At 45.9% G+C, this 17437-nt stretch overlaps 1 protein-coding gene across 1 annotated transcript; it reads left to right on the top strand.

The window, feature by feature from the left end:
* The first annotated feature begins 392 nt into the window (after nt 1–392).
* On the top strand, nt 393–17060 carry SLC2A10 (solute carrier family 2 member 10). The gene is made up of 5 exons (XM_081011238.1): nt 393–526; nt 9518–10897; nt 13747–13869; nt 15687–15822; nt 16686–17060. The coding sequence occupies exons 1-5, from the start codon at nt 523–525 to the stop codon at nt 16783–16785; spliced, it is 1743 nt and encodes a 580-aa protein (XP_080867364.1). The 5' UTR covers nt 393–522; the 3' UTR covers nt 16786–17060.
* The last annotated feature ends 377 nt before the right edge of the window (nt 17061–17437 follow it).

Genomic DNA, 17437 nt, shown 5'->3' with positions numbered 1-17437 from the left:
GACGGCTTTTCCTTCCCCGACGAGCTGCTCGCCAGCCTCGCCACTTGCAGGACAAACCCCCGTTTGCTCGAGAGGTTCCCCCTCCCGGCTGCAGTGGGCAGGGCTGGAGCAACGTGGCGCTGTTCGGCCCAGTCCACTAGGGAGGAGAAGAAGAAGGCAAAAAACTTCGGAGTCCCGGAGACCCCGTAGGGGAACTTCAGCTTCTTCAGCCCCGATGGTCCGATCCTGCATCTCCCCCTCTTCTCGGAGCTGCGGTATATCTGCGGGCGGCATTTCCGTCGCTGCCCCGGCGTCCGAGCCGCGAGCTCCCGATCCGGCGACTCCTTGCAAGCGCGACGGAGCCGCCTCGCCGGCGGAGGAGCCTCTGGCGCCGGAACGCGGAATGCGCCTCCTTTCCAAGCTGCGACCGACGGCAGCGGAGCGCTAAACTGCTGCGCGTCTCCGGGCTTGGCTCCGGGATTTCTTTTTCGCCTGCTTGGTCAGGCCGGGAAGCAAACTTTCGAGCTGAACTCTCCCATCGCCATGGGTAAGTGCAAGATCCTCCCTGCTAGGGGACACAGAGTGGAGGGCAAAGGAGACTGTTTTGGTTTTTTCCTGGCTTGCTTGGTGGATGGAGGAGTGGAAAAGCACAGCAAACTTTTCCCACTCGACTGCTTAATTTAATATAGATATATAACAGGCCTAGCAGTTAGCTGTCTTCCTTAAGCATCTTCTTATTTTCCGTCCTATCTTCTCCAGACTCCACCCCTGTGGTGGATTAAGACTTTCTATACAATAATGCGTATGCGGGTTTGCAAGAACGCTTTAAAGAAAGATGCTCTTAGCAGAGGATTAAAAAATAATAATAACGGTGCTCCTCCTTCGACTTTCAGGTTTAGGGGTGAAAGGGGCTAAAAAGTAACCAAGAATGCCACAGCTCAGAGAAAAAGGAGACGTAGTTTTCCTAGTTAGGCTGTAGTCCTTTGCTTTGAAAGTCGTGGCTTTTCAGAGTAAGTAGAGCTGTTCAACCTATGTATATTTATTTGGGAGTGTGCCCTGTTAAATTCAGAAGAACTTACTTCTGAGTAAGCATGCAAGTCCTGAACATTTTTACTTGAAAAGTTGTCCTGCTGAAGGTCATGGGCCTTACTTCCAAGTAAATATGAACAAGCAGGAGAAAGCCAATTGAATGGTATATTCTTTGCAGAATTAAACAACTCTCTGATACTTGCCCAAGCAAATTGAGGCCTCTGTTGTACTTAGCATTCAGTCTGCATGTTTGTTTAGCAATGGAATCCCTAAAAAGGTTGGATAGCGCCTTGCCTGCCTCCTTCTGGCAAATCCTGCAGCCAAGTTGGTGTCCAACTGTACAGTGGTACCTCACGTTAAGTACTTAATTCGTTCCGGAGGTCCGTTCTTAACCTGAAACTTTTCTTAACCTGAAGCACCACTTTAGCTAATGGGGCCTCCCACTGCCGCCACGCCGCTGCTGCACGATTTCTGTTCTCATCCTGAAGCAGAGTTCTTAACCTGAAGCACTATTTCTGGGTTAGCAGAGTCTGTTACCTGAAGCGTATGTAACCTGAAGCATATGTAACCCGAGGTACCACTGTATTGCTCTGCTTTCCTTTGGACCACATCAGCAAAGGTGGGGGGAGGGTGGTCTTGTCATCTGGGCAGCCAAGGACTTACTCTGGGGAGGCCACTTTGGTGCTGCTAACATAGCAGTTTGACTCCTAGAGGTGCACTCCATTGCCTGTTGAGACAGACGGATGCCAACAACTCCCTGGAACTCCAGAAAGAATTTTGGTGCATGCACTGATGGTGCCATTCTTTATTTCAAGCTGGTACATCAGTTTGAATCCCCTCTCCATGACTACTTTTTATAGCGGGAGGAAAATTCAAAATAGCATGCAATATCTTTCTGGAAGACTGGAAAGGTAGAGAGAGATGGGTGTGCATGTTCAGGGCAGCATTCTGCATTTGAAGTGGGGAAAAACCAAAACAAAACCCAGCTGCATCCACACCTGTTTTCAGGGGGAGTGGGGAGAGGAAATATTCAAAGCACGTTACATACTTCATTCCCAACTTACAGGGCAATCCTAAACATGTTTATTCAGAAGTAAGGCTCACAAAATTCAGTGGGACTTAGGGAGCTGTTGGTGGCCGGGTCTGGGGAGGCAGATTGCTGCACCTACCTGGACCCCCGATGCTGTTACAGGGTCAATGAAACCCAGGACAGCTCTTTCAAGACTTTTTGCTGTCTGCCAGCAATAAGGATCCTGCCTTACGCAGCACATCCACCCACTCACACATTCCGTAAGCAGGAGGAGGAGCTCTTTGCTAGCAGTGATGTGGAAAGCTAACACAGGTCAGTAGAGCTGTTGTACTTCTGCCCAATCCACACACACACCCCAAGCCCAGCACAAAGGGAGTGTGGTTTGTTCTGCCATACTTTAGGAATAGGATTGTGCATAGGGTTACATCCTTTCAGAAGGATGGCAATATTGGGGTTGGTTTTAGGAGATTAGAGCTAAATCAAGAAATTGTGTGGAGATTTTATTCTGAACATTTTATTCTGTTCTGCTGTGTGTGTGTGCATGCAGAGAGAGAGAGGGTTGCACTTGCCACTCGCTCCAAGCTTTATGGGTAGGTTGGCTGTAAATCTCAATACAGTGGTACCTCTGGGTAAGAACTTAATTCGTTCCGGAGGTCCGTTCTTAACCTGCAACTGTTCTTAACCTGAGGTACCACTTTAGCTAATGGGGCCTCCCACTGCCGCCGCATGATTTCTGTTCTCATCCTGAGGTAAAGTTCTTAAACCGAGGTACTACTTCCGGGTTAGTGGAGTCTGTAACCTGAAGTGTTTGTAACCCGAAGCGTTTGTAACACGAGGTACCACTGTAGTCCTTAGAACAGTGATGGCCAAACTCGGCCCTCCAGCTGTTTTTGGACTACAACTCCCATCAGCCCTAGTTAACAGGACCAGTGGTCAGGGATGATGGGAATTGTAGTCCCAAAACAGGTTGGAGGGCCGAGTTTGGCCATCACTACTTTAGAACAGAGCCCCATGGGAAAGACCCTGATGTTGGGAAAGATGGAGGGCACAAGGAGAAGGGGACGACAGAGGACAAGATGGTTGGATAATGTTCTCGAAGCTACCAGCATGCGTTTGACCAAACTGCTGGAGGCAGTGGAAGACAGGAGCGCCTGGCGTGCTCTGGTCCATGGGGTCACGAAGAGTCAGACATGACTAAACGACTAAACAACAACAACACCTTAGAACAACTCTGAAATGTCAAAATAGATAGAAACTTCTGAAACAAGCATGTGCCTGTTTATAGTCCAGAGAAAGCAAGGCCAGCACCCTACCGCAGAGGCAGGTTTAGGGAAGCACAGCTGGTTTGCCCACTGTCATGGAACCAGCTGGGGAACCAGCAAGGAAAGAATTCTCATAGCCAGGGGATTGGTGGTGGGACAACAGTGTGTGGTCAGAGGGAGAAGATTGGGAAGAGGAGGTGGGGGGGGGGTCAGAAGCTGAAGAAGTAACAAGGCTCAGTGAGCAGGAAAAGTCTGTGACAAAGGGAAGTCCAGAAGCAAGAGAGGAGGGAAACCAAGAGGCAGGGAGGAGTCAGGTTGGTGAAGAAGCACAAGTATCTCAGCCTTCTGCTGCAACAAGCTTATTCCCCCCCCCCCCAATCTCCCAGCACCAGAAGAGACATGAAGTGGGAGGAGCAAAGGCAGACACAGTCTCAGATTGCTTGGGAACGACCTGGGAGAGGAGGAGACATGGGAAAGTGGGGACCCTCAGTATCCACAACTGCCTCATAGGGGCAAGACCTATTGAAGAAGAGTTGCTGCATTCATTTGGCCTGACACTCCTGAGCCGATCCTGTTTTTCTAAGAAAGAATTAATTTCACCTGCTCCATGTGATTTGCTGCTGGCTCGCTCCTGGCACCAGCACTGGGCGCTGAGTCAAGAGGATGTTGTAGGGGGCGCTGCAACAATGATGAACAACAGAAGGCGAGAGGCAGGGGGTGCCGGATTTTGGCATCACACGGGGCACCACTGAAATTTTAAAGGCCAAAGTCTGCCACTGTTTGTGGGCCTCCCCATAGACATCTGCCTGGCCCCTGGATAGGACTTTGGTTTGATCCTCACATTTTTATGGACTCCTGCCACAGACTTCATGGGGATCATCACTATAGCTTTGCCAATCTCTCTTTCTCCCACTTTCCTCGTAATACAGTGACTGATTTGTGAGTAACAGGCTGCATGTTAATCAAAGCTCACCAAACATTAGCAGCCAGGAAAGCAATGGGAATTAGAGGAGGATCTAATTGAATCAGTCATGGCATTCGCAGCAGCACCATATGTGCCTAATACAGTCTGCAGGTAGGAACTAATGAACCGTCCCAGTTTTCTGCAAAGCTCTTTTACTCTCCCTGAATAAATATTGCTTCTAATTGGCTACCTATAGACAAGAAATGTTTGCAGCAGCATAGGCAGCTGTACAGATGGCAGAATTTTTGCAGCATTATGTCAGGAGGGGAATAACAAATAGAGGTAAGGCACTAAAAATAGCTTCATAAATGCAAATCTACTTATTTAACAACAACATAATAACATGAGATAACAGACTGTGCCAAATGTATTCAAGACTGTAAATATCATTCCACCATGAGAAATGTTTTCAATATTATTTCCAAAATATTGGCACTCTTTTGGACAGCATATTGAAGACAAAGGGTATTATTGTTCTTAAAGAGATAAAAAAACAACAACTTCACAGCCTAAAGCCATTGAAAGGGTGAACACAGAATGAAACACAAGCTCTACGGACTGTAAAGTCACTCAAACAAGCTCTGAAACAATAAAACCATTCATAAACACTCTGGAACCAATGAAGCAATTTCATCAAATGAATGACAGTGTTACACATCAGGGAAAGCCTTCTTAAACAAATATGTCTTCAATAGACACCTAAACACCATCACGCTGGGCACCTGTCTGATTTCACCAGGTGATTAACTCCAGAGGGCTGGAACTGCAACACTAAAAGCTCAGTTTCTAGTGCACCTGCTATGTGGCATATGATATTCTCAGCAATGCCTCTTCTGAGGAGTGCAGTTACTGGACAGGATAAGGCAGTCCCTTAGATATCCTGGCCTAGTCCTCAATTGTTTAGGTCTTTAAATACTAAATGCACTAAAACCTTGAACTGCCCCAGTAATTGGCAGCCTGTGCAGCTCTTTTAGCAGAGATATTCTATGATGTCCACAGGGTATTCCAGGCAGCAGTCTAGCTGCAGCATCCCGCAACAGCTTCAGTTTGCAGGTTAAGCCCAAGAGAAGCCCAACGTGGAGTGTGTTGCAGTAATCCAGGTTTGAGATTACCAATGCCAAGATCACAGTGGCCAAGCTATCTCGGCCCAGGAATGACTATAGCTGTCTTTCCAACTGAAGCTGGTAAAAGGCAGTCCTAGCCACTAAGACTACCTGTGTCTCAAGTGACAAAGATGAATCTAGGACATGGGTAAGCAAACTAAGGCACGGGGGGCGGATCCAGCCCAATCGCCTTCTAAATCTGGCCTGCAGACGGTCCGGGAATCAGCGTGTTTTTACATGAGTAGAATGTGTCCTTTTATTTAAAATGCATCTCTGGGTTATTTGTGGGGCATAGGAATTCGTTCCATTCCCCCCCCCCTTCAAAATATAGTCCGGCCCCCCACAAGGTCTGAGGGACAGTGGACTGGCCCCCTGTTGAAAAAGTTTGCTGACCCCTGATCTAGGAGCACCCCTGGTTCCTTCAGAACACCCAGACCCATTCCGTCAGAGAGTAAGCCTGCAATCTAGTGTACCAGAGCCCTTCTGGGTTCCATGGGACAAACTTATCAGCAAATAGGTATACAATGTAACTTTTAAGTGTTGTGCAAAAAAAAGAGGAAAGCTTTGTTTCGCAGATTCTACCTGACATTGTAGCTTCTTTCAAAGAGTGGTATCTGATAGTGTGCATCTGCTGAAGAATGGAATCCTACCATGGAATAGGAGAGGGAGGCAATATCTGGTGATTCACCCTTCGTTCTGCATTCTCCTGAATGCCCCCATATGCTCCACAGGGTTAGAGGACACCAGCAGACTGACACTGTTGGATCGTGCTCAATAGCATTAGCTCAACAAACAAAAGAGCTGGCACCAGGTACTGCGTACCTGCTGTCTCAAAAGTGCACAGCGGTCCACATGCCGCTGGCAATTACTTGGTTGGAGCAATGTGCCAAGAGTGCTTCAGCCATTGTAGTGATGGTGCAGTAATAATGGTGCATGTAACAGCTGGCAGTGTACTCCACCTTGACATAAGCTGCTGCTGCTATATATAGTGTGGTATATGGGTGCATTCTGCATGCTGTCATCAGACCGTGCTGCCAGCAGCTCTCTGGGAGTCTTTGCCAGCTCCACCTGGGACCTTCTGTATGCCAGTGGCGTGTGGCTAGTGGACTAGTGGGACTAGGCTAGTCCCCTAAATGTTCCTGATAAATTAAGAGTGTTAAAGTTATAAGGTTTTGAATAAACATACACAAATTTATTGATTGTTAACATAATAGACAGATGATTTAAGGATCTTGACAATTTGATAATATGCAGAGAATAATACGTGTTGAAAAATCAGAGAGAGGAACTGAGGGAAGGTCTTGGGGGGGAGGGAGGGTTCCTTTTTGGGGAGGGGGAGGGGGAAATGGGGGGGAATGAAAAGAAGATGATATGTTTTGATAATTTGTTATGTTGAAATTCTCAATAAAAACTATTTAAATAAAAAAAAGAGTATTAAAGTAATAAGACCTGGTACCTCCTTCCCAAATCTTGGGAAGCTTCTGCCTGGCTTAGGGAGGGAGGTGTGATGCTCCAACCAAGAACCCTCCTGCCACCTTCCCCAAGCCTGCCTGGCTTTGGGAAAGAGGCAGGAGGGCTCCTGTTATGTACTGAGTTGAATAGGATTCAGAATGCAGCAGTCTGATTGGTCCTAGAACAGTAGGATTCAGAATGCAGCAGTCTGATTGGTCCACAGGAGCCACCCAATCCAGCTCCAGGTGGAAGTGAATCCGCAACCAGATTGGCCTACAGGTGAATCCCGGAATTAGCCAATCACATGGGGCCCATTGTGTAAATAATGTATATAAAGCAGACATTCTGAGGGAACTTCCATTCCTCCTCACCACTATGAGCTAAATAAAGAGCATGAAATCCACTCTCAACTCTGAGTATATTTCAGCTCCATTATCATTTCAGACGCCTGGCACCTCTTTCCCAAAGACCAGGAAGCTTTTGCCCAGCTTAGGGAGGGAGGCATGATGCTCATGCTCACAATATCAGCCCTCCATCCCCATTGCCCTCGCAAGCAATGCTCCCTGACTGTTCCCATACAAAAATATATATTAAAAAAATCACTGCATGCTGCTGGCTACAGCCCTTCCCCAAACAGAGGCCTTTGGTGGGCAGGACTCTTGTGTCTTTGTCACGGAAAAGGGTTTGAAATGTCCCTAATGAAACTAGTCATTAATGAGGCTCCTGTGCATCTGGGCAGGATTAGACATGGGATCATAGAATTGACGTTGTGTGCTGGAATGAAGCGTGGCTATGAGATGAGTTGATGCAGGAGGGTAAGCATGGCAAAGTGCCCAGAGGTCTGTTTTCAGCTTCATGGAGAATATATTAGACAAAGCACCAGTCATTTTGTTTACCTGAAAGAATTCCCAGCAGGTAGGAGGAAGTGACACAGATGTTTGCTGTTCTGTGCACTGAAAGCTGTAACAGTAATGCATACCCACAAAGACATATGTAGGAGTCTCCTGGCTGGCAAGCAGTTGACAGCTGAAAGTGAGGCAGCAGAACTGAAACACCCTACAGGGGAATAGGACTGGCTGGTCTGGCTTTCATCACTGTCACCCAGAAGGTTTTGCATTTGCAAAAATAGTCTCGTGCTGCTCCCAGCATTTTTTTAAGTACAAGTTTGCGGCAGGGAAGAAGAGAGGGACTTGCATGGCTCGGAGAGTCATCTGGGTGAGACAGAAACATTTGCTACACGGAGATGGCTTCAAAATGTCTCCCTGTGGCAGCCATCTCCACATGTTAAATATTCAAGAAGAAGAAGAGTTTGGATTTGATATCCCGCCTTTCACTCCCCTTAAGGAGTCTCAAAGCGGCTAACATTCTCCTTTCCCTTCCTCCCCCACAACAAACACTCTGTGAGGTGAGTGGGGCTGAGAAACTTCAAAGAAGTGTGACTGGCCCAAGGTCACCCAGCAGCTGCCTGTGGAGGAGCGGAGACGCGAACCCGGTTCCCCAGATTACGAGTCCACTGCTGTCCATTGTGTGTCTCGCTGTGTGTTCTAGGGGTTTTCGCCCAGTTCATGCTGAACACCCACAGTTTGCTACATGGAGGCAGAATCCACAGACAGCAAGCCCAAAGTGGCTTCCACACGTCACTCATTTTATGAATTCAGGCTTTTAGGAAAGAGGCAAAGGCTGTTCACTATATGGCGGGGGCTTTTCAGGCAAGATGTTCCTAATATGTGACACCCGTAGTCTCATTATTTTAAAAGCTTGTTGGTGCTAATAATATTTAGGAATGCTAATGCTTAGCATTTCTGTAGTGCTTTAGATAATGACATTGCATTCACATAGCACTTTGTGTAAGTTAATCTCTGCAACTCCTACAATAACCCTGAGAAGAAGGCCATATTTCATAGATGGGCTGAAAGGAGGGAGCTCAGCTTAGATCAATCAGTGGCAGAGAAAATATTTGAATCTGGACTTCCTGATTTACAGCTAAATCTGCCTATGCTACCTCTGATGTGTACTGAATTTTTCCCTATTAAGAGATTCCTGCCTCCTGCACCTGCTTTAGCAAGGATGCTTCTGTCTGGATTAGTTAACCAAATTAGATTTGTGTTAAACTGGTAATACAATTACTGTGTGTTGAAGTTCAATATTCAGTTTCATTTTCTTAGCTGGTCCCAATCCAGCTAAAGTTTACTACCACTTGATTGGAAACAATGGGACTGGTGTGGATTGATGCCTGGGAATCCTATGTTTACTTTATGAAAAACAATTGGACCAATATTCCATTTTTAATGTGGTGGCTTTATTGGTGCTGTGCTAATTTTAAAAGCAGAAAAAATATCCTTCCAGGGGTCAGCAAAGCATGTTACTAGTTACAGATTACAAGTTCAAATGGACTAACTGTGACTTAACAATCACTCTGTTGACTTATTAAGGAAGATAGCATCTTGTTTGCTAAAAGAACAGGGCACACGCTCATAAAGCGTTTGAGATACTAATTTTGTTTGTGCAGAGAGTGACTGAAGCTATATATTGCTAGGCTTTAATATATTGTTTGCTTAAGGAACAGGTCCGCACATTTGTTTGCACATGCAGATCTTAAAAGTTCTGTTTTATATGCTCACACAGAGAGATTCCTATTTCCTGTAAAGGTGGATGAGAAACACCCTGACACCTCATGAGTACTCTTCTTTCTTTACAGGACATGCACTGCTGGTTCTCCTGTTATCCTCAACCGTCTCACTCCTTGGTGGGCTGATTTTTGGTTATGAACTTGGAATTATCTCAGGGGCCTTGCTGCAGCTACAAGTGGAGCTCCATCTTAGCTGTTTCGAACGGGAAGTCCTTGTGAGTTCCTTGCTCATTGGGGCTCTCTTGGCTTCTCTGGTTGGCGGGATCTTCATTGACCACCAGGGAAGACGCAAAGCAATATTGGTCAGCAATGCTGTTCTGTTGTGCGGCAGTCTCGTCCTTACGCTCTCCGGGTCGCTTGTTTGGCTAGTGTGCGGACGCGTGACCGTAGGCTTTGCCATCTCTTTGTCCTCTATGGCGTGCTGCATATATGTCTCGGAAATGGTGGCTGCCCATCAACGAGGGGTGCTGGTTTCCCTCTACGAAGCTGGCATCACCGTGGGCATCTTACTTTCCTATGCGCTGAATTACGTCTTTGCAGACACTGCCGAGGGCTGGCGGTACATGTTTGGCTTGGCCATTGGCCCGGCAGTCGTTCAGTTCCTCAGCATCCTGTTCCTCCCAAAGAACTCTGTGAAGTTAAACGTTTGCTACAGCGAGACTAGCAAAAGCCTCATTCAGCAGCAAAAGAATGAAGACGTCATGCTGCCACCAGGCCCTAGGGAGAAGAGTTACTCTTTCGTGGACCTTTTCCGCTCCAAGGATAACATGAGAAGCCGAACTCTGGTTGGCCTAGGGTTGGTGCTCTTTCAGCAGTTCACAGGGCAGCCCAACATCCTTGGCTATGCTTCCACCATCTTCCGCTCAGTAGGCTTTCAGAGTGATTCCTCTGCTGTCCTGGCTTCCGTCGGCCTGGGGGTGATGAAGGTCATTGCGACTGTTGTTGCAATGGCTTTTGCAGATAAGGCTGGCAGAAGAGTGCTGCTGATGGCTGGCTGCATAGTGATGGCCTTTTCGGTGACTGCTATTGGCCTGACCAGCTGCTCTGTTTCATTAGAGATGGCCAAAGACTGTGAAACGCTCCCAGGTTCAAATGCCACTTCGTTCAGCTCAGCTCATCTCCCTGGAAAGTCAGTGTCCTCCCATCCAGCTGTGTCTTACTCCCTCCTGGCATCAGGTGGCAGTGAAATGCAAATGGAATCGACTTCAGCCATCACGAGGCCTGTAGGCTTGACCAGGACACTTGCCACCCACAGAAAAGGAGAGAGCATGACAAACACTCCACACACCAGGCAGACCCATTTTCTCAATCAGTCCGATAAAGGAAAGGGACAAGAAACCAGCTCATCTTTGGGTGATGCTCCTTCAAAGGAACACCTGCTTCTAAACTGGATCACACTGCTAAGTTTGATGGCTTTTGTGAGTGCATTCTCAATTGGATTTGGACCAAGTAAGTGAATTTCCTCTGCTTTCACATTCCTACCTAATTCAGCCCACCTGTCTGCATGGACCTGACTGTGTGTGAATGTGTTTCTGCCTTGACCAAGCAGCTGTGGGCACCAAAACTGAATGAGTACGGTAAAAATAAAACATAAGGATCCCATAAAAGTGTCTTGTTACTAAGCACCCCCTGAGACTTTTACTTGCCTCCTGATATTTGCTCATAAGAGGGGTCCCTCCTATGGGTTAACAGCAAACTAGTAAAAGAAAAATTGCAAGCTAGAAGCATTTCCTTCTTTCTTCTGCTTTCTTCTCCCCTGCTCCCCTCGTCACTCCATTGCCCATTTCCTGTAATCTTACTAGGTCTTCTTCCTCCACTGCTTTTAAAAACATTCACCAGCTGGGAATGTTTGGCTGGGAATGAACACCTAAGCCAGGCTTCCTCAACCTCAGGTGTTTTTGGCCTACAACTCCCATGATCCCTATCTAGCAGGACCAGTGGTCAGGGATGATGGGAATTGCAGTCTCAAAACCTCTGGAGGGCTGAGGTTGAGGAAGCCTGACCTAAGCTGACTCTAACCCTTACTCCTCATCTTCATTTACCCACATAGGTAAAGCTGAAATATGCCAAACATGGCTAGAGCTGGTTCATGAGGCACTTCATGGAAGCTGATCAGGTGAAGCAGGTATAGAGCACTCTGCAATCTGATTGGCTGTTGGGCTGGCGAAGTGGAGAGCTTTGTCTCTCCTTTGCCAGCTCAGTCAGCTGTGGAGTAAGTGGCTTAAGTTCCTCTCTGGCTAGTATAGAAGTCGATTGGGCTGGCAAAGCAGAGTGCTCAGTCCCTGTTTCATGAATCCCAGTGGCTCCTTTAAAGGGAATTCCATGCTGCACTCACCTGTGTGAAATCCCTGGCTACCAGTGGCAACCAGGCAAATGGCTAAAGACAAGACTGCTGTAGGTGGAAACTAATATAATCAAATGCCGCGCTGTGTGTAATTTTAGTGGTGTCCTCCCATTCTCACTTCCAAGATGAAGGGCAGTCAAGGAAGAGGGAAGAGGGAGTTTAAACAAAAATGTCACCCCTGGCAGCTTGCTGCACTCTTGAGGGAGAAATACTAGGAGTGGCTCAGGGAGAATAGTAGAACTTACATCCAGCCCTCTCTATGGTCATTGGAGATGTCCATTCCTCCTTTTGAACATGTGACGCTCCCTTGGACCATTGTTCCATTTAGCCTGCATTGTCTACTCCAAGATCTTGGGCAGATGCCATTCCCTGCTTTACTTGGAGTAGACAAGATCTTGGGCAAACTGGAGTAGCTGGGGATTGAACTCTGAATCTTCTGCGTCCAGAATACAGGCTCTACATTTGATATATGGGGCCATTTGTTTCCTACAATGGTTGTGGTACCTAGGGCTTCTCCACCTTGTTTTTGAAATATTTCCTTCCACCTACGACGTTCCAGGAAGTAGCAGTTCCGGCAGAAACTTATTTACATACCTGGTTAGGCAAACACCTGGAAATAATCCTTCCAAATACATACACAAGAGTTTGGCAGACGTGTTAATTATAATTCACATGTTCACATGTAAAGCTTTAGGCAGTTTTCAGTGGTGGTAGGCTGCTGTAACTCGCAAGGCGACCTGAATACATTTTGTGTGGTTGCTCCAAGCACATTCACCATAACCTCAACAAACTGGTACGCATGTTGGTCATTCAGCAGCCCTAGAAAAGGTGGGTCTAAATGGACATGGTCTTCATTTATCACTGTTTATAAAAGGGTTATTTCAAGAAAGGTGGAAGTTGAGATCGGCTGTTTTTCATTATTTGGATCTAGAAATACTACACTGGGGCAACCCAGTCAGATGGGCAGGGTACAAATAATGGAATTACTACTACTACTACATGTGGCTTATGCAATCCATATGCTTTTTCGTAGCCTGCCCCAATATAAGACATGAGGGGCAAAACTAGATACAACCCAGAGACTGGATTGGAATTGGTCTTTGTCCTCCAATTCCACATTTGTTTAACTGACTGATTTGTTTATTTTCCCCACTGATCACGAACTTGCCTAATAGTGGACCAATTTGATTTAGACATATGAAACTTCAGGAAACCTAGTAAGGTCAGAAAGTGGTTTGGAAGAATTATGACTTCCTTTGTATGGTGTATATACCGGTACATACTTTTCTTTGTCTCGTTAAAAAATTGATTTCTCAGTGCTTTCCCCCCTAGAAAAATAGGTACCAGTACTCACCATGAAGTTGTTACAGGAAGTGCCACACTTTATAACAACAACAAAAAAGAGGTGCCAGTACTGCATAACCTTGAGTACCCCTCGGAAAAAAGCACTGTCTATATGTCCCAAAAGCAACAGTCCCTCTTTCAAACTCTGTGGAACTACCATGTCTCTTGTTAATGCTTAGTATGTTGAGAATGAACCACAGTGAGCTTTGGCCTTATGTGATGTCCCTTCTCCTTAGGCACAGCTGTGAGGAAGACATCAGAAGCTTTCACTTAAGATTTCACTTAGCCAAGTTTAGTGTATCATCTGAACCTGACAAACCATGGTTAATGTGAACTGGTTTATATGAAACAAGCCAAACTCAGACCAAAATTAATTTTAACTACAGTTTCTTGTGACATTTAAACGTAGTCATTGTCTTCATTCCGGTTAGTTTGAATCTTCTGTGTGTCTTTGTCGCCCAGCCCAGCAAATCCTAACTTTCCATCTACATCCAAGGCTTTTCCCAAGTTGGTTCTCTGCTACATTTGTACAAAACCATGGCTTGGCGTTTTCTCTTTGGTTTCCCTCCGTCCTCACCATGTTCCTCTGCTTTCCTTTCTCCTGCCACAGTGACGTGGCTTGTTCTCAGTGAGATCTACCCTTGCAACATACGAGGCAGAGCCTTTGCCTTCTGCAACAGCTTCAACTGGGCTGCCAATCTACTGATCAGTCTCACATTCCTTGACCTCATTGGTATGTATGGCCATTGCTTGTGTTTGATATTCTCCATAGCAATTTGCTTCAGAGTAGGGCTGATTGCAGGTATGTGGTTAGGCTTGTATCCTGCTCCATCCTCAGTTTCTCCAGAATATATTACTATTCAGGTTAGAATATTAAACTTAGGCCATAGTGGGTGACCCAGGTTCCAATCCTTACTCCGCATGTAGCTCACCTTGGGAAGAACAGTGGGGGAAGGAACCATATGCTCCTTGGAGGGAGGGAAGCTAAATATAAAAGAAACTATAATAATAGGGTGGAACTGTATTATTATACATCTGAACTAGAATGACTCCGTTCTCAAACGTTTCGGCTCCCAAATGCCGAAAACCTGGAAGTAAGTGCTCCGGTTTTTGAACATTCCTCGGACAAAAACCTAGCTGTTGGCTAATTGGAAGCTGTGCCTCGGAATGCGAACGTATCAGAAGCTGAATGGTCTTCCAGAACGGATTATGTTTGAGTTCCAAGGTTCCACTGTAACAATGGCAAATGTCTGTCTGCTGAACTGCTGTGAAGGGAGAGAAGCCATCTTGAATTTTGAACCAGGTGGATGGGATGCGGCCTGCTCTGGATGATGTTATTGTCAGGAGTTCAGCCTACACTCGAGTAGGACCCTGGCAGAAACACATGCTCGACTGGCATGTTCTCTCCCTCCTGGTCAATCATTTGGGAGCTTCAAAAGCTTTCTTCAGCCCGAACATCACAGCAACTGATGCCAACCGACACCGGCACACTTAGGGATCTGCAGAGTTTGCGCATCATGCGTAACAGACCTCAGCAACTCAGCATTTTGGCTAATCTACTTTATTTACATATAAACACACACAGAGCATTGCAACATGGCTCCCTCTCTCTCTGTAGCATCAGAGAAAAAACAAAGGACAATAGTCCCACTTCACAGAACACAGTAACACAAACATCCTGTCTCCGTCACTTCCCACTCTGTGGAGTCAAAACATATACCGTCATGTGATAGACAACAATCCCATGACTGCAATCATGGAGCAGGAATTCTAACATCTACACTCCCCCTGAAGGAGCAGGTACATAGCTTGAGGGTACTTTTGGATCCAGTATTGTTGCTTGAGGCCTAAGTGGCCTTGGTGGCAGGGAGTGGCCAGGCAGTACCCCTATCTGACAGGGACAGTCTAACGTTACAGGCAGCTTGTAATTCTGAATGACCAAAACATCTATGCCAAGAGTTGTCAAACTTTGTAGGCCCATGGGATTTATGATCAAATGCTGTGGGCACTACCCCTCCAGGTCACTTGTCTCCCCCATTGCTCCCTGCACAAAGAGACAGTAAGAGAGAAAATGCACAGCATACACATTTTCCAAGATATGTAGGTAAAAGTTGGATCTGGTGGAATTAATCTGAGTATTGAGAAGCACTTAGAGCTGAAAGAGGAAGTGGGAAAGAGTTTCAGTCTTTGAACTTCCTGCTTCAACTCTTAAGTACTTTTCAAGGAATTTTAAAATTAACTACCCTCCATTTCACCTCACAGCCAAGGGGGCAGTGAATGGGAAGAGGGCTCAAAGATTTCATGGGCACCGTAGGAACACCATTGTGCCCACAGATACTGCCCTGGCAATCCCCGTTGAATGCTGTGAAAGATGAACATTATTTACCTACTGGACCAAATTCCTGCCTATGTCACTGTGCTTTTTCTTGGCCCAACTGCATATTAATAAGGTAATGCACACCACTGTTCTGAGAATATACCGCCCTTCATTATGTCCAAGCAAAAGTTCTGTCTTGCTACATGTTAATGGTGTTTTACTACTGCTTGCAGATGCCATAGGCTTATCAGGGATGTTCCTTCTCTATGGACTGGTGGGAGCAGTGGCTGTTCTGTTTGTTTACCTTTTTGTGCCCGAAACCAAAGGACAGACTCTAGAAGAGATAGACCAGCAGTTCTCAAAGAAACGGTAAGTCCTGAAGAGGCCCCTTCCACCTGCCTTGCCCCACCCCCTGGCCCTGGGATTCCTCATAAGGAAGCTGGTCCTGGAGAAAGAACTGTGAGGGGAGAGACTCCATCAGGCAAGGCCTCCTTCCACCTGTCTTGCCCCACCCTCTTGTCTCTGCTTCTCAATTTGTATTGTATTATTTTATGTACTGTGGCTTGCCATTGTTTTATTGATTATAGTTTAGAAATTATTTATTGTAACTGTTGAGTTGATTTCCGTTTAACTTTTATATGTTGTTATTATTATTTAATACTATTCTAATGATGGTTGAATGTTACTTTTTTGATGTAGGTTGCCTATTTTAAAGTTATGTTTTATTATCACATTTTTGTATTGCATTAGATTGTTATAAGGTGTACATTTTTTGTTTCTTCAGCTTGTAAACCGTCTTGACTATTGTAAGATAGAAAGACGGTATACAGATTAAAAATGATGATGATGATGATGATGATGATGATGATTGCTTGTTGCACAGCTTGGTCCACAATAGCAGTCGGTGCCAACACTGGTTTAGACATATGTACACAGGACTAGGCTATCAGTGGTTGTGGCTTCTAGTCATGGTGGCTGTGTTCTACCTCCATTGATGGAGGCTGTTTGGATACCATTTGCTGGGCACCATGAGTGGGAAGAGTCCTGTTGCAGTGAGGTCCTCTTTGTGGACATCTGGTTGAGCATTTTGAAAACCAAGTGCTGAACTAAATGTGCCATTGGGCCCTTTTGCTCTTACAGACATTGTAAGACTCTTTGAAATCATGTTGCTGGGAACATTTGGGGGATACGCACATGAACCATCCTCACTGATCTCTCTCGTTGTTTTGCAGGTTCCTGCAAAGGGGCACATTTGGGCAAAAATTGTGGAACAGAGGAGAAATCCGAATGCGTGCTCATTACCAAAGAGTGGACCATCCTAGTGCCTCTTGAGAGATAAGCCAGGCATGTTGCCTCTTGTGCAACTTTCTACACTGTTGGAAGTGTTATGAGGACTTGCCCGAAGCCAAGGGTCCTGGATCATTCCTTGAAAGTTCTGCGATTCATTTGGGTGACAGCACAGGGTTGCTGTTTTAGGTGTTTTGTTGTGCATAGAACCTAGAAATGTTCATCCCTTGGTATCCTGGAGGAACCGTAGCTGATGTTCCCCCAGCAGTTTGAAAAGACTTTTTAAAAAACACTGATAAATAAAGCATAAATTGGGATAACAGGACTCTTGCTGTGTCTCACTGTGGAATGACTGAATATCTTACAGCTTGATGCACCACCCATTTATACTGAAATATGTGGGTCTGTATTTAGCCTTGATAGAAATTAACACCAATTTGACTTCTAGTGCCTTTGTAAAAAAAAGAAGGAAAGAAAAAATAATTTCAATTTTTCTCCAGCCTTTACAAATTATGATTTGGATGGGAGCTGTTGCAAAGACCTTGTAAGGTTAGTGATGTTGAAGCATGCTTATGTCTACTCAGCCTCACTAGCAAAGCCGTAGTCAGGCACTCTGTACCCAAGAACATGCCCACTGAAACCTCCCTTCTTGATTCAGCAGGTGTTCCAGGAACACCTCCTTGCAAAACGTGTGATT

This window comes from Podarcis pityusensis (assembly GCF_964106645.2).
Source record: "Podarcis pityusensis genome assembly, chromosome: 6".
Classification (NCBI taxonomy): Eukaryota; Metazoa; Chordata; class Lepidosauria; order Squamata; family Lacertidae; genus Podarcis; species Podarcis pityusensis.
Note: the sequence above shows the minus strand (reverse complement) of the source record. Positions and strands in the feature narration are given on the sequence as shown.